The sequence below is a fragment of the Medicago sativa genome, chromosome 5, assembly GCF_051527215.1.
Source record: "Medicago sativa cultivar Bolivia chromosome 5, Bolivia_mono, whole genome shotgun sequence".
Lineage (NCBI taxonomy): Eukaryota > Viridiplantae > Streptophyta > Magnoliopsida > Fabales > Fabaceae > Medicago > Medicago sativa.
The window spans coordinates 61,078,759-61,095,514 of NC_140753.1; the positions used below are offsets into that span (position 1 = coordinate 61,078,759).

Here is a 16,756-nt window from a genome sequence, read left to right on the forward strand (position 1 = left end):
ACTCTCTCATACTCTCATTTCTCAGTTCTCACCTAACCTCTCTTTCTCCGCATCTCTTCCGATCATCACCTTCACCACCGCCACCATGGGATTCCAGAAAATCAAAGTCGCCAATCCCATCGTTGAGATGGACGGTGAGTTTCTTCAACCTTCGATCTGATCTATCACGCCTTTATCCTCGATTTCATCGATCTCTTATTCATTTTTTTTGTTATATTTTAATTTTGTTTTGATTTTAGTGTTTCTTGTTGTGTCACTGTCTTATCATGTCGATTTGATTCCTCTGCTTTGATTCAATTGGATATTTTGTTTCAGATATTTTTTTGTGGACCATTCCGTGTTTCGTTATTTTTGTTCAATTATATGATATGTTACGTCAAAGTAAAAGCTTAAAAATAGATCCATTTTTCGATCGTTTTTATTTCACTCTTTATTTTTGTTTTGAAGAGTTCAGATTCAGTTTTAGATGCAGAAACCATTTTATAGAATCACGTTGTTGTTTTTGCTACTGTTTTTTATTCTATAATAAGTTAATAACCAGTTGTAGCTTTTATCGTTATTGTGCAGATTTGATTTTGTTGTTTTTTTGTTTGGTTAAAAGAAGCATTGGATAAAGTTTTGTTCAGTCATTTTCACTTTTTGTTTTAATTACACTTTTCCCGGTAAAAAGTGTGAAATTTAAATTATGACAAAAGATATCCAAATATTGAGTTTATGTTTCGGTATTTTGAGATATGTCAGAATCATGGGGACTCGCTGCGATGGTAGCTTTTGCAAAATCACAACGGGTCACCATGATTCTGAAATACTTCATTGTGATACCAAAGTATTGTATTATTGTATTGTTGGTAAAATGAAATACAACATGTAAGCACTGAAGTTTTCTGAACACTTGTAGCTAGTTTGTATTGGGAACGAGTTGATTTTATGAGTTTTTGTGGTTTGTGGTCGTAATTCAGAGGAATAATTTCTTGTTCAGATAATTTTATGTGGCTTCTCTGCTTTGTAATTTTAAGGGAAGATATGCGTAATTTATTTTGAGAAAAGATGTCAAATTGTAAGAAAATTACATAAAATGTGGGAGTCAGGTATAATTTTGAAACAAAAAAGGCGCGTAAGTGTAAATATCTCTAGTTTTGAATACCTAATCCATAGGTCACTGAAACACTGTATTTTTTAACCCAAAAGATGATGAATTGGAATATTCAATTTCATTCATATTAATTTCCTTGGTCTATGTTTATGACTTTATGCTTTTGGGTTTGACCAGTCTTTATCTTGCTTCTGACGTCGTGGTTTTTTTTACTGCATCGCAGGAGATGAAATGACCCGTATTATCTGGAAGTATATCAAGGATAAGGTGATTAATCATTTCGTTGATGTTAATGTGATCATATAACAGTTTCATTTTTTTTTTCTGGGTGAAAAGTGCTTTTAATAATGATGTCTATCTTTCATTCTTTATGAAATAGCTCATTTTTCCCTTCGTGGAGTTGGACATCAAGTACTTTGACCTAGGCCTTCCTTATCGTGATGAGACTGATGATAAAGTTACAGTTGAGAGTGCAGAAGCAACCCTCAAGTATGTTTTAATTTAATATATGCGGAGTTTTTGTTTTAGGAGTTTAGCTAATACACTTAGAAATATATAGTGCGCCAATTTTTTAGTTATATTATTTTTTCCATATGATATAATGTTGAGTTAAATCGGTTTACATGTTGATCTTGTGTAATTCTTATCATTGTTTTCTAATGGTTGCACTTGCACTGCTATGTAGGTATAATGTAGCAATCAAGTGTGCAACTATCACTCCAGGTATCGTATTTAAATCCTAACATATTATTTTAGTTTTTACCTTCATGCAGACTTGTGTTAGTACATGTACGTTTCATGAGTAAGAAATAGGGGACATCCTATGTATTGCTTGTTCATGAATAGTGCTGATCAAATTGCTGCATGGTAATGTTGTACTCAGCATTAAATATCGGCATGGCTTATTCTATTGTTATAATTGACAGATGAAGCTCGTGTCAAGGAGTTTGGCCTGAAGAGTATGTGGAGGAGTCCAAATGGAACAATCAGAAACATTTTGAATGGTAACCGAACTTAATTTCATTAATTGTTGTTTTTTATATGATAATAAATACTAGTTAGTTTACATATTCTGGTCCATCATTGGTAGCTAATCAATTGTATATGAGTAGAGATATATATTGGTTTCTTATTTGCGGTCTGAAAAATTTCAGGAACTGTCTTCAGAGAACCAATTATTTGCAAAAACATCCCTCGCCTTATTCCTGGTATTTATTGAATTTTTCTTTTCTATTACTCCTTTTCCTTGATGAATGGAGATGTTTGAATATCTCAACATTTCCAGGTTGGACAAAGCCAATATGTATTGGAAGGCATGCTTTTGGTGATCAATATCGGGCCACTGACTCGGTGATTAAAGGGCCAGGAAAGCTGAAGCTGGTTTTTGGTATGCTTCTTTATTTTGGATAGTTTTTCTGTATTAATTTATGTTGCCAACTGAAGGTTATTTTTATGTATTATTTTGTTTTTGTAGTTCCGGAAGGCCAGGGTGAGACCACCGATTTGGAGGTTTATAACTTCACCGGTGAAGGAGGTGTTGCATTGGCCATGTACAACACTGACGAGGTTGGATCTGCGTTGTCTTTTATTAATTTTGGTTGGATGTATAATATTTCAATGAAATATGCTGGTACTGAACTATATATTATTTGATATGTGATGTAGTCTATTCGTTCTTTTGCTGAGGCGTCTATGGCAGTTGCTTTAGAGAAAAAATGGCCACTTTATCTTAGCACCAAAAATACAATTCTTAAGAAATATGATGGAAGGTATGCTATTTGTTATTAGTTTCTTATTTATTTACTTTCAAACGCCTTTGCTGTATTAATTCCTATTTAATTAATTGTATTCCTTTATTGGTTAAAGATTCAAGGACATATTTCAAGAAGTTTATGAGGCAGGCTGGAAATCAAAGTATGAGGCTGCTGGTATATGGTAAGTGAATGTGTACTGTTTTTTAGAGAAAAATATTATTCATATGATACTATTGTTTATACTTCTATCTAAATGGATCTTTAGGTATGAGCACCGGCTCATTGATGATATGGTGGCATATGCACTCAAGAGTGAAGGAGGTTATGTATGGGCATGCAAAAACTATGATGGAGATGTCCAGAGTGATTTCTTAGCTCAAGGTTCGTTTTGTCATGCTTGTTTATCAGTCACTTTCTTTTGGCAATTTCTTAGCTCCAGATAGGTGGATTTTTTTTCCCTCAAAACTAATATCTATTCACACTTGTATAGGTTTTGGATCATTGGGTTTGATGACTTCTGTATTGGTAAGTGTCATTTGAAGTCCTTTAAACATACTTTTTGTCAGTTGTTTATTTTTTCCCACATTTATTGAAAATCCTCTATATCTCTCAGTTGCTGTAGACTGTAGTGCTTCGTTAGGAATGAAATAAACTAATTTCTTTTGAATGAATTATTAATTAAAAATTTATAACAGACATCTATTTATTCATTAAAATGAAGCTAATTCCTTTGCAATATATCTTGATGTTCCATAATCTGATACATACTTAATTGGCCTCGAGGCATATTTAGTATTCTTGGTGTCTTCCTGCTGGTTGGTACTATTGACTTAGCAATTAAAGGGTATGCACTGTCAGTGTAAAACAATTTTACACTGATAACTAATGAAAAAATCCACTATGTTGCTGCAACACCTCACTTTTGTATGGTTATTTTGAAACCGATAGTGTGACATGGAAAAATGGTGGCTTCTCATTGATTGGTAGCGTAAAACTGTTTGACACATACAATGTATGGCTGTTAACTTATTGAATTATTGTATGATTTCAGGTTTGCCCTGATGGAAAGACCATAGAAGCAGAAGCAGCCCATGGGACAGTTACCCGTCATTTCAGGGTTCACCAAAAGGGTGGAGAAACCAGCACAAATAGCATAGCATCCATCTTTGCTTGGACAAGAGGTCTAGCCCATAGGTAATTACTGTGTAATTTGTATAGTTGAGTATTATGGTTTACCCGTTGTATCAGAGATTTTTCTATATAATATAATCAAGATACCAGGGAATTAAAATGCATATATGTTGACAGGGCAAAACTGGATGACAATGCTACACTATTGGATTTCACTGAAAGGCTAGAGGCAGCTTGTATTGGAGTTGTAGAGTCTGGGAAGATGACCAAGGATTTGGCACTTATTCTTCATGGATCCAAGTACGTTAACTTATCAGTTATCATTGGGGCATTACCACAACAATGGCCAAAGCATTTGTTTTTCTACTAGACATTATTAAATTAACACTTTGCTATATTATTCTTGCAACTAGGCTGTCTAGGGAGCATTATTTGAACACAGAGGAATTCATCGATGCTGTTGCAGCTGAGCTTAAAACAAAGATCTCTGCGTAGATTTGTGATTTGAGGTAGGTGATTACTTCGGATTCCCTCATATTTGAGCACACCGGTTCCATTCATATTTGAGCACACAAAAATTGATGTTTTTTTTTTTGGTGTCAAATGGCTATAACCATAATTTATCTTGCTTCTTATACCTAAAAGGAATTTTTTTGTTTGGTGGTATTGTCAGATGGGAGAAGGGACAAGATTGAAAGGATCAAATGCACTTTCAAAAGAAATAAGAAAGGGGAACGAAGCATTGGCCACTGGCCTCTTTTCCTTCATTTGTCTTATGGATGGGAATGCAAGGGTTGGGTGTTTCCCCATATTGTTTGACTGTTTTATTGTTTGTAATTTTGAACTAAATGCCTTAGAAGTTTAAATGGATTTTGCTTTCTTTCTGTCGATTTTAACTTCGTATGCTTGCATCGTTTCATTATAAAAGTAAATAAATGGAAAGGAAACTTGCAGAATGTCATAATTGCAACATTGATTGGCCAAGAAGGTGAGAATATGGGTGTCACCCCCCGCCACCATCTATACAGAGATGACGAATTGGTAGTTGGTACCATATCGATTAACCGTTGACCAAACTCTCGAACGCTGAGTAAGATGGTACTAGTAAAATCAAATTATTGATTTCGATAATGGTAACCGGTAAGAAAGAAACAAACAGCATATTTTTTGTTCACATTTCTCAACATATGTGTTCTTATGAGGCAACTTGAAACATGGATGTATGTTGCATAAGTATTATTTGACCCTTTATCAGAACTATGCTTTTATCAAAATCGTTAGTGCTCACAATCTTGTTAGCATTAGAAGCCTTCTGCAAAAACCAAGGTAGATAATGGGTGTACACTTTTTTTAGTTTTCTCGTTATGACCATTTTTACCCATTTACGGTCCCCCCGCACCACACACACACTCTTCCCGACTTCCATTCTCCATTACTGATGGTGACTTCATTCTTATCCCCTATGCAAGTTACTCTTCCCCACACGACTTTATCACTCTGATTGCATCTCCCCTCTGAACCTCTCAACGTCTCTATTTATTTTGGTCAAAGGAAAATCATATACCATATCATATAATAATAAAGGTAACACCCAACTTACCCAGCCTCTCAACGTTGTGGTACGTTTTGTTTGAACATGTTAGTAGACTTGATGCAAACTTACCCGTTTACTCTGCACATGATTTTCACATTTATCTACTGTAAACTAATAGTTGAACTCCTAAATTTGAAAATTTAAATCATAAACACAACGTTGGAAAAAACAAGTTTCACCGAAAAACTATAGAATGAAGAACAAATAAACTATCAATTTAAGATCATCCATTCTCTTCAATTTATTCTATAAGATAACCACAGCTAACAAGTTATCTTTAAAGTATAGGAAATCTGTCAATTTAATTTCTAGATTGTATGAAAATTTGTCAATTTAGTCCCTAACACTACATCATCTACTTCTTGAACTACTTAACACTAAATTGATAAGAGTGATACTTTATGAATTAAATTAATGAATAATCCAATGAAGCACTATAAAATAAAATAAACGAGAATTTTGGCAAGTATACAAAGTTAGGGGAAATCCAATCCAAAAAGAGAATTAAAATTGTTAAAAGGATAAAATGAGATATTAGGATTTACCAAAAAAATAATGAGATTTTAGGTAAGCATATTACTATTCTTGATAGAAGTAACGAAAAATATACTGAATAATGAGAAATGTTAGAGAATTATTATTATATGAGGAAGTACAATAAAACTTATACAGCTATTGACAAAAACACCGAACTACTCTAACTAAACTAACTAACGTGACTAATATTTATATCTAATGAAGCATGGTAAGGAGAACTAGGTTTAAAAAACATTTTACACTAAAAAGAAGTATGGAAATGCTTGAGACTTGAAACCATCCCACCAAAGTTATTGGAACAATTATGTCAAAAAAAAAGTCAGTAGCATAACTTCGTCGGTTCACAAGAAATAGACGAGTTGTGAATGGAGAGAATCCTAACTAATAATGAAGTAGTTCATTTGAAAATATCTTTAGTTGTTTGACATTTTCATAAAATTCTCCACATTTGTGATTGCTTTTTGGCTATTTGGTTGACTTGTTTTTAGAGGAGCAATTGAAAAAATAAGATCGATGAAACTATTTGGTTGACTTGCGTTGTTTGGTTGACTTGCGTTGGACTTCATCAAAATAATAGATATTCATCTTTTTAGCCACAAAGAATCAACTTTAAATTAATTATTAGGCAAAGTGAAAATTTAAGTTTGGTGTTTGATTAAATTAGTGATTAAAATTTATCATTGGTGGGTTAATCCACTCAGCGATAAACCCATCTCACGAAATGGCACCAAAACCTTTCAACTTTCCCGCCAAACGAACAACCGCCATTTTCCTTCTAACCGCCGCCACCACCGCCGTAGCTACTGCCAACTCCGACGACCTCTCCTCTCAAATCCACGGCATCGTCCGGACCGCTCGCGCCGTCTCCACGGTATCAATCCTTTTCCATTTTCTTCTCGCATTGTTCAATTTCGCTTCTTCATTTTTCGATTTTCAATCTTTCAGGTTACTTCCACTGTCGTCGATTATGAATTCTCGCTCCGCGGCCTTCAAAAACACTCCGATCAGTATCGTCAGACGATTTCCCAGGTAACCGTCATCTCTTGAATCGTATTCATCGTTTCAATCAGCTTCGTAATAGTTTCAATTTTAAGCTTTTGTTGGTGATTAGGTTCATCAACGTTCGGCGAAGAAGTTTCTCAATTTATGCAAAGCTAACAAAGGATTTTATGTGAAAGCTGGACAATTCATTGCTTCGCAAAAAGTGATTCCGAGAGAGTACTCTTCAACTTTATCAGTGTTACAAGATCAGGTGTGATGTGGCTTCCAATGTATCTATTCAAATTCAATTTTCATATTGTTTGTTGTTTATTTATCTTTCTAATTGGAACATTTTGATGATTTAGGTGTCTCCTCTTCCTTTTGAAGTCATTGAGAAAATGTTGAAGGAAAATCTCGGACCGGATTTCTCTGAGAAGTAAGTTGCATTCACTAACCGAATTTTGAATTTATGAATCCATTATCGTTAATTGTTTATCTTATAAGAACTTTTTTTGTGTATAAGCTTTGGCTCTGTTTGGTAAGACACGTATTTGAGCTTATAGCTTATGACTTATAACTTATAAGTTCTTATGACTAAAAGAAACTCGTTTGGTAACTGTCATTTTCTCACGAGCTTATAGCTTATATTTTGAGCTGATAGTGTTTTTTTATAAGCCAATTCAAGTAGCTTAAAGCTTAAAGCTTCTCACTTTTTATCTCAATTTTACCCCTGCAATCTTAATTGAAAAAAAAAAAATTATTAATTAGATTTACCCTTTTTACAAGTCATCCGCTATAAGCTAGTTTATCAGCTACCCACTATTTTTTACCAAACAAAACCTTTATATACAATTAGAAAAGGAATAAGAGTAAACTCTGGATAGGCTTCGTTATAGCAATAAAAATAAGCTGAAAAGATGTTATGGACATGTCATAAACTATTGTCATAAGATGGTCCAAATAAGCTCTTTTAAATGGCCCTAAAAAGGCTTAAGTTTTTAGTATGAAGTGCATGAATATAAGTTTTAAATTTACAATGCGAGATAGCTTGAATTGGACTTGCCTTTGAGACAACTGATACACTACGCGCACCTCTTAAATCACCATGTTCACTTATTCTTTTGCCTATAAGTTAAAAGTTTCAAATTTTGTAGGTATTCTTTTTTACGTTACAATTCTTATTTTAGTGAATTCCATTATTTCAGTTTTTTGTCCATTGATGAACAACCTATTGGCGCTGCATCTATTGCTCAAGTTCACCATGCAGTACTAAAAAGTGGTCAAGAAGTAGCAATCAAGGTTTGTGTACAGGTTTCGAAACTTTATGGAATTCCCGATGGCTGTCATTGTGAACAATACTTTTCTGAAAATGACCACTAATTTTTTGAGACCACTAATTTTTTGAAATTGAAGTTCAGTTTTTACATCTCAATTCTCAGGCACATTCCCTGCCTGCAACTGTGATGTTTGAGATAGGAAGACTGTTTAACTTATTATTTGTTATTGGTAGGGTTGATACTATTTGGTAACACAGACTAGTAAGCACATTGTTTAGAATTGTACTAAGTTGATGTTAGTTTGAGCTTTTGAAGTTGTTATAGTAAAAAGCCTTGTCATTTCAAAAGCATTGTACCTGTCCAAACATTTTCATTTGTTACCATTGTAAATTTTGTTGATAATGCATGTATTTTGTTGTCTTATTTTAAATGATCTTATTCGTGATTTGTTAGCTTATTAGACTTTTTGGATCAAATCGACCACTTGTTTTCTCATCCCTTGTTGTGAAAGTAAAGGTCTAATCTGTTAGTTTATTAATACGGTTTATTGATTCTATCTCCAATTGAACCACATTTATGTGCAACCACAAATGTCAAAATAAGATTATTTGAGCCTAAACTTGGGTTTGAGAATAAGTGGATAGGTATAAATGATTTATAGGGTTCAGGGGTTACAGGGTACTGACTGACTAGTTATGGGTTCAGGGGACACAGGGTACTGACTGACTAGTTATGGGTTGCATTTGAATCATAATGATGTTTTAGCCATCTCCTCAATTAGTGGAATTTATTATTTCTTACAATCATGCTAACTAGAAGATACTGTTGTTTTGCTGATTATATTTGGAATTCGGGTAGAGCATAGTAACACATGGACTGCAAAATGCTAACAATATCTGTACTTCTGTCATTATTAAGTAAGTTAACAAGTCTTTCATTTCCTTCCATGTTATGCTTTTTCCAACACATACTTTGAATTGAGGTAAGCTATATTTGGAAAACTACTTTAATTGTAAAGTCATTTTCTTCCTTGGGAACTAGGTGCAATATCCTTGGATAGAGAAGCAGATGCATTTTGATACAAGAACAATGTATTTCCTATCAAAAACTATTGGATGGGTATGTTCTAACTCTTAACCACTCTTATTTAATGAAAGATATTAAAGAACTTATGCTGGGACTGTTTATTGTAATTAGAACTTTTTAAAAGTGACAGACGAAGTCAAAATGGTCTCTGGGTTAATTAAAAACATTTAAAAGTCCCCAAATGTAACATTCATTGGCATTTTTGTCCCGGGCGTTGAATTAGTGTTACTTCTCCATCAAATATGCTGATGTCTCATCCATTTTGTCTCGTCATCTACGTATCTGTCACCTGACATGAGCTCGCAAACGTTGGCAAGAATCATAATGACTGTTATTTGAACATTTTTGTTCCCTTTACATGTCGAAAAATCCCCAAATGTGAACCCTAAAAATATTCCAATTTTTATTCACTGTTCTCTCTAAAATATGATGGCAGGTTTGTTATCATTTGAATTGTCGTCATCTTTGTGGAATACCTACAACGACTTCTAGAGCTTAGAGCTGCCATAGAGAGAATAAGCCCCCCCCCCCCCCCCCCCCACACACACAGCCTTACACCCACCAAATACGCCTCCTTTATATATTTTCACAAAGCTCAGGAAGTGAGCAAAGAGAGAGGGAGAACTTGAGGAATAAGATTCAAGAGAAAGTGAAGGTTTGTTCATTGATTCCGTTGAGTGTTCAGTGCAAGCCTATAAAGTAACAGCTTAGATAGCTACCCTACCTGACTAGGAAACAGAAATAATGGAAAGGAGAACTGAGTGTGCTGATTCGTAAGTTGTAACTACCGGTCACATTTTCTCTCCTCCAACAAACTTCCTACGATCTCCCTAATATAACTAACTATCTCACTAACTTGCCATCCTACCCCATTTCTTTCTCCTAGCATAAAGTTTTTCAATAATTTAGGTCTCTCAACCAGTCAACCCCCTAACTCAATTTTACTCTTTTTCTGCATTATGGATTCTATCAAGACCGTAGTAAGTACTTCATCATTTTCTTGAAAAGAGAAGATTTCATGAATTTAATGTCTAATTACAGGTCAAGGTTGATCTACATGATCGGCATGTCATGCTGTCTATATACTCTCTTCCTCTTTAGTTTCTTTTGCTTCTTTATACTAAGATTCCTTCCTTTGGCTGCAGCTATACCCTCAATACAGGTTTGGGTGGCTACCGTTAGCATTTGCCAAAACTGTCTCTTCAGAACTTGGTTAGTAAGAAAGCTACGTAAATATAGCTACAATGTTTTTTTTTTTGAAAAGGCGTAGATATGGATGACTATTACTCCCTATCTGAAATGCATTCTATAATTCTGTCATCACATTTTTCTGTTTGCTTCCCTTTAGGGCATATTGTTTATAATTAGAACTCCGAAAAATGTGCTATATGTTCATGTTCCAACCGTTGGTTATTGTTTAGTATTATTTTGTAACTATCCATGGAATTAAGGATAAGTAGTCCAAAATGTATTAATCAACGAAACATTTTTTTTAAAAAAAAGAAGCATTAATCAACTAAACATATTCAGTTTTTTTCTTTGGAAAAAGTTATTTTAGCATTTTAAGGCACACTTAGTCATGAATGAGATATATTCCCTGACTACTTTCCTGCAGATTTTGTTCAGGAGGCAAGGAATTCTGAGAGAGCGGCCAAAAATTTCAGAAACAACAAAATGGTCAAAATTCCTCATGTATTCTGGGTATGATAACCGAGTTAATTCTATTCCTCCTATTGACTATCAACATACTACCTCTTTCCCTAAATATAGGATCTTCTTGAAAAAAAATTCTTGTCCCGTTTTCTAGGACTCCATTCAAATATTCATCTATATTAGTTTTGTCTTTACCAAAATACCCCTAATTATATTTTGTAGCCAATAATTAAAGAATAAATTAAATACTATAAAGTGTATAATTGAAAATGTTATATCAATCGTTAGCAAATTTAATACCACTACAATATATTTTTTTTAAATTTTTGCGGTTTTGTCAATGGGATCTTATATTAGAGACAAAGCTAGTAATTTTTAGTATACTATTTACAAACTTTGCATTATAATGCATGCAGGAGTTGACAACAAGGCAAGTCCTAACCATGCAATTTTATGCAGGACACAAGGTATGATGGATCTATAATGTCAACAGATGATTATTTCTGGGAAAAACTCTCACTATAGGATAGTAGTTCTAAGATAGGACTTCTATTATATCTGAAGCTACTATAAATACCTCTAAATTTCACATGATAAATTGTTCAGCATGAGCCACTACGGGTTATGTTGTCTTCTTTACGCTCTTTCCAATTCAATCTATTACCATATATTTCAGTTCCACTATCCCCATTTTTTTAGATGACATAAACTCTTTTAAAAATTATCAAGATCCTTATGAGAAGAGTTATTTAATGACGACACAAGTTGAATGGACTTAATCTTGTTGAAGTTATGGGTTTTAGATAGAATAAGGAGAAGAAAAAAAATATAATTATGGTGAAATATGATTGATGATGATCTGCTACTAACACTAATACCTGGATTCCAGACTCCTAATCCTATACATATTAGAAAATCAAGAAGAAAATCATGATAATAACCAAGTAATCTGATAACTAATTCTAGGAGATAATCTAAGATACTCCAAGATTAGAAACTGATCCTAGGACTGAGATTAGGCTGGTTCATCTGGGCTGAAGACATGCCGAGACGAAGGCTGGTCCTAGAGTATCTCAGATGAAATTCTAGAGTTTTGTCCTTCACTTCAAACTTGTACAAAGAAGGGATATGAATGATAATTTTTTTCCTTTGAGAGTAAAATTAGAATGAAGGACATAAAGGAAATGTGAATATTAAGATCTGGATCTAGTATATTGAAATGTAAACTTGACGACATAATAAGATAAATACGCTTAACTTCTAAAATATCTGCATTATTACTCTTTCTTATTGTAGTGGGGATTTAGCAGAAACAAAGTTTTATTATTGAAATTGCATAGTTTTCTGCTTAGATAGCGCAAACTTGTGCACTTCTCAGTAAAATATTTCTTCAGTATATGAACAAGCGAAAAACCTCTAATTTGTGCAATTAGTACTCAACAAGCAAGTTTTGTATGGTCCATTTCATATTATGCTACTCCAGTGTGCTTTTAGTAATTTTGCTTTTCAAGCTGTGCTTTGCTTTAGGTTTCTTTATATTAAATTATGTTACATTCTATTAATAGGATGCTTAATAAATTTCAGATTGATGACTTGGATTTTCTGAATCAGATTGGGGTTGATCCAGAAAAGGTTAGCTTGTCACAGCTTTGGTGAACTCATGAATTGTATTTTTATGTTCTTTATATTGGATGTAATTGTTTCTTGTGGTAGAATATTAGCAATTGGTTGATGTTTAGTGTACAAAATCAGATGGCTATGGAATCTGAAAATCTCACTCAGCGTGTCCTACTATTATAGTGCTAACGATTTAACTGATGGAATCTAAACCTTTTACTGAAGGTAGCAAAATCATTGTTTGAGCTGTTTGCCGAAATGATATTTGTGCATGGTTACATACATGGTGATCCGCATCCTGGTAATATACTAGTTTCTCCTGAAGGTCGCAATGGTTTCTCTTTGGGTATGTACTCTTTTATTTGAGATCAATTTCAGTCTAATTGGACTCTAATTGAAACTTAGAAGAATGGAATAGTTGAACTTTGGCCCACACTGACCCTTCTCTTTGGAACCATGTTGCAGTTCTTCTAGATCATGCAGTCTACAGGGAATTGGATGAAGAATTTAGAAAAGACTTTTGTCAGCTATGGGAAGCTTTGGTTCTAAAGGACTCAAAGAAAACAATGTGGTTGGGTGAGCGATTTGGTGCTGGGAAGTATTCTCGATACTTACCCATCATTTTCACTGGAACAACTATTGAAAGGTTCCTTCTTAACTTTGTCTATTAATGCATATAATGTTTCTAGTTTACATTTTGACGAAATTTCATTATGGTCTTTGTAGTTCTGTATTGTGGTTTTCATGTGTTGGTGCATGACAATTGCAACTAAATAGCACAAACCATCGGAATTGGTATATCTGTCTATGTATTATGTTGGTTTTATATTTTATACACAATTACACATCAATGTTATCAAATTGTGAATTTGAAGACCTATTTCTCTAATCATGAAGTGTATCTCGCTATGAATTGTAAGATACATAATCAACAACTAAAATTAACATTTTATTTTCAATAACGACTTCTAAAACATACAATTATTAGCATTTTTAATTCAAAATAGTGAACAATTATTGCATAAACTGATATATAAATTGATATATTATATATGAACTTCAAAATAATCCAAAATCCAAGTCATAAATCAAAATAACAAAAAAGTGGATGGCTGTACAAAGTTCAAGTGTTCAACTTCAACTCGAAGCACAAATTACTATTTCCCACCCTTCTCAAAAAAACAAAGATTACTATTTTCCACTTCCTATGCTTATATCCTAGAAAGTTGGTGGTTGTACAAAGTTCAAGTTATCCCGAGACCTATGTCATTTGGTTCATTGATAGGACCCAAAATAGATAATAGCAGAAATATGTGAATGATTGATCTGACAAAACTGTGCATCAATACTGAAATACCAATGGAAATGGAGACTTGCTCCTCAGAGAAGATGATGAACTATAACTAAATGATAAAGGATAAATTCTGAGAACAAACTTCCCTACTTGGCCCAAAACCACCCAAACTAATTTCTAATTCTCCAATACTTTTTTCGGTGTCCATCCTCTCCTTCATTAAGTGTCTCTCTCTCTCTCTCTCTCTCTCTCTCCCTCCCCTAGAACATTCTCTACCTATTTTTTCTCTGCCACTTGTCCTTTCTCTTAGAGCATAGCAGAATCCCCTCCCTGGGAGGCCCACAACGAGGCCCATCATTCATCCTACTACTCTGATGTCAAATAATCTTCCTCTACTTCTCCAATTATCTCTTCAATTTCACTCTCATCCCGTATTATGATAGTTTTTCCTTTATTTGCTTTGGCATTTAAGAACAAAGCCCTCTGATGGAGAAGTGAAGCTAGGTTGACGCAGAAAAAATACATCCAAAGGTGAGAGTGGGACCAAACCTAGTGCATTCTTTTTCAATGTCACTTGGGTTCTTTGGAGGGAGGTGCTTCGGCAGTTTGTCCTCCTGTTTGTAAAAATTTGTAAACAGAAATCCTGAAGCATCAATTTCAGAACTGGGTGGCATGACCTGATCCAAGCCCAACCGTTGTGTGCAATCTGCGAGCTGAAAATTGCAACAAATTGGAGCTCATCTGATACATACACGATTCATTGGAGAAGAATTCTTGCACATATTTGTTGCGGTATATCATTGAATGTTTTCCCTCTCTTTGGTTCTCTTAGCCTATGATTTATTGCTTGAAACTCATTGACAGATATTAGCAGAAGGATGAAAAAAGTTTGTTGCGTGAATGAACTTGTTACGTTTTTGCTGTCTTTTGTTCGCATACTGTTCTTTTTGGAATGGCATCTGGTTCTCTTCTGTGATCTTTGCTCCTAATAAGTTTTTTAGTTAAAAAAATATGATGCAACTTTTTTCTTGTGAGTTGCAGCAAATATTCTTCTGGAATGTCAATTGAGGAAAAGGAGAGTATGAAACATGAATTGAAATCTCTGTTGTTTGAGGACTTATCTTCATTCATGGAGTCTATGCCACCAGATTTTATTGCTATATTGCGCGTAGAGTAAGAAACAGTGTTCATGCTTGACCTATTGGATGCTAAAATTTTGTTACTTGATGTAACTAATATTTCTCCGTCATTCTAGTGCACTGCTAAGGTCTACCATTAGAAAGATGGATGTCTCACGGCTCATCAGATTGTTAACTTACACCAAATATGCAGTATATGGCCGTCTCTGTCCAAAATTGGATGGTGGATTGTGTAAAATGCCCGGAACAAACGCTTGTAAGTTACCTTGTAATTTCTTGAGTCTACATGAAAGCTTGCATTGATTATCAAGGCCTTGCAGAATGAGTTTTGCGTCTTATCTTTCTTTGCATGCTTCCAGATTTTGCTGTGAAAGCTGTTTTCTTAAGTTCCATATCAACGCTAAAATATATTCGCATCCTACTCAAGGTCCTTATTGGTGAGAACTCTTTTTACTTATAATCTGATATTATATAACTATTGCCTCTAGTTTGAACTAACTACTATCATTTTTCTCCCTTTATCAGGGGCCATATTTGACAGTACCCCTTGGCAGCAGAAAGTGAAGAATGTACAAAATTACTTGTATCGCAAGATTGGTAGTAGTGACTTCTGGGGCATTCTGGTCCATTCCGCCTTTCTTCTTTTTTGTATTCATCCTAATGCTTTGTTTTGAACATTGAATTCTATGACTAAAGTGAGAGCTTGTTTGAATGTATACGAGCTCCGTCCCGATGCAGCTTGCAATCTGCAAATAGCCAAAAAAAAAAGGGATCCATCTTCGTGCCTCCTTCTAAAAGCGAGTGGTGTAGTACCTTTCCAATTACATGTTTCTGTCAAATGTCACAAACTGTGTAAAATAACAAATTATAGAATCAAAAAGTCTCAAACTGAATGATAAAATTACTACATGGGGTTTAGTGCCAAAGTCACACCGAAGCTTCTAGCACTACATTTATAACTTTATTATTTAGAGTGCCTTAAAAACAATTGATTCTGATTTAACTACCGAAAAATAAAAACAATTTGTTCAGATGTATCTACTAACATAACGAATTGTGTGAGTATTTAGAAGAGGTAATGAAAATAATTTACATGTTTATAGTTATCTTTGGCTTATTTCAATAGGTTCTTTTTAAAAATAATGTAACTGTTTTTCACTTTTTCTTTGATTACTTAAAATTGCTTATAAGCATTTATACGATAAGTGTTTTTTTTTAATTATTTAATTAAGCTATTTTTTTTGGGACAAAATTTAATAAAGCTAGTTATCCATGTCATTTCACAACAATTCGGATTACATACATCATTAATTGACATACATCATTAATTGAATGAATCTAGAAAGTGGATTTTTGCTTATATTAGTGACTGGAGGGTGTATATTGATATTGATTTATTAATTGCTCCATCCTTTTGAAATGAACAGTTAAATATGTTTTTAGTTCTCACATTTTGTGTCTTTTTGAAGAATAATCACTGCATTTTATTAAATGTTTTTAAAATCCTCACATTTTATCTCTGTTATCAAAATTAGTCACCGTTGTTAATTCTTTAACGGAATGTTGATGTTACAGTTAATCGGTCCCAATTATTTTTCAA

General features: G+C 33.9%; 2 protein-coding genes across 3 annotated transcripts; both read left to right on the plus strand.

Annotated features, from left to right (window-relative positions):
- On the plus strand, positions 1-4,868 carry LOC146923713 (isocitrate dehydrogenase [NADP], chloroplastic). Its single transcript, XM_085708870.1, has 16 exons — positions 1-134; positions 1,317-1,360; positions 1,473-1,582; positions 1,779-1,816; positions 2,020-2,097; positions 2,248-2,301; positions 2,379-2,480; positions 2,568-2,659; positions 2,759-2,862; positions 2,960-3,028; positions 3,113-3,228; positions 3,338-3,372; positions 3,899-4,041; positions 4,156-4,278; positions 4,392-4,487; positions 4,652-4,868. The coding sequence occupies exons 1-15, from the start codon at positions 86-88 to the stop codon at positions 4,471-4,473; spliced, it is 1,239 nt and encodes a 412-aa protein (XP_085564996.1). The 5' UTR covers positions 1-85; the 3' UTR covers positions 4,474-4,487; positions 4,652-4,868.
- Positions 4,869-6,362: 1,494 nt separating this feature from the next.
- On the plus strand, positions 6,363-16,082 carry LOC146923714 (Protein kinase superfamily protein). Of its 2 annotated transcripts, XM_085708871.1 has the most exons (16): positions 6,363-6,980; positions 7,055-7,138; positions 7,221-7,361; positions 7,456-7,526; positions 8,296-8,389; positions 9,409-9,486; positions 10,599-10,665; positions 11,069-11,154; positions 11,523-11,573; positions 12,691-12,738; positions 12,949-13,069; positions 13,189-13,369; positions 15,059-15,190; positions 15,273-15,412; positions 15,516-15,593; positions 15,682-16,082. In XM_085708871.1, exons 1-16 carry the CDS (start codon positions 6,831-6,833, stop codon positions 15,828-15,830), a joined length of 1,671 nt encoding a protein of 556 aa, XP_085564997.1. In that variant the 5' UTR covers positions 6,363-6,830; the 3' UTR covers positions 15,831-16,082. The 2 variants fall into 2 exon arrangements, with proteins under 2 accessions (XP_085564997.1, XP_085564998.1); XM_085708872.1 differs by lacking the exon at positions 15,059-15,190.
- Positions 16,083-16,756: the final 674 nt, after the last annotated feature.

Bases quoted from the DNA above. Each gene is read 5' to 3' on its own strand.
- LOC146923713 (XM_085708870.1), top strand. From the start codon at position 86: ATGGGATTCCAGAAAATCAAAGTCGCCAATCCCATCGTTGAGATGGAC. The intron at 1,583-1,778 runs GTATGTTTTAAT...ACTGCTATGTAG, and splicing joins AGTGCAGAAGCAACCCTCAA to GTATAATGTAGCAATCAAGT. The intron at 3,373-3,898 runs GTAAGTGTCATT...GTATGATTTCAG, and splicing joins GTTTGATGACTTCTGTATTG to GTTTGCCCTGATGGAAAGAC.
- LOC146923714 (XM_085708871.1), top strand. From the start codon at position 6,831: ATGGCACCAAAACCTTTCAACTTTCCCGCCAAACGAACAACCGCCATT. The intron at 7,527-8,295 runs GTAAGTTGCATT...CCATTATTTCAG, and splicing joins GGACCGGATTTCTCTGAGAA to TTTTTTGTCCATTGATGAAC. The intron at 9,487-10,598 runs GTATGTTCTAAC...CTTTGGCTGCAG, and splicing joins TATCAAAAACTATTGGATGG to CTATACCCTCAATACAGGTT.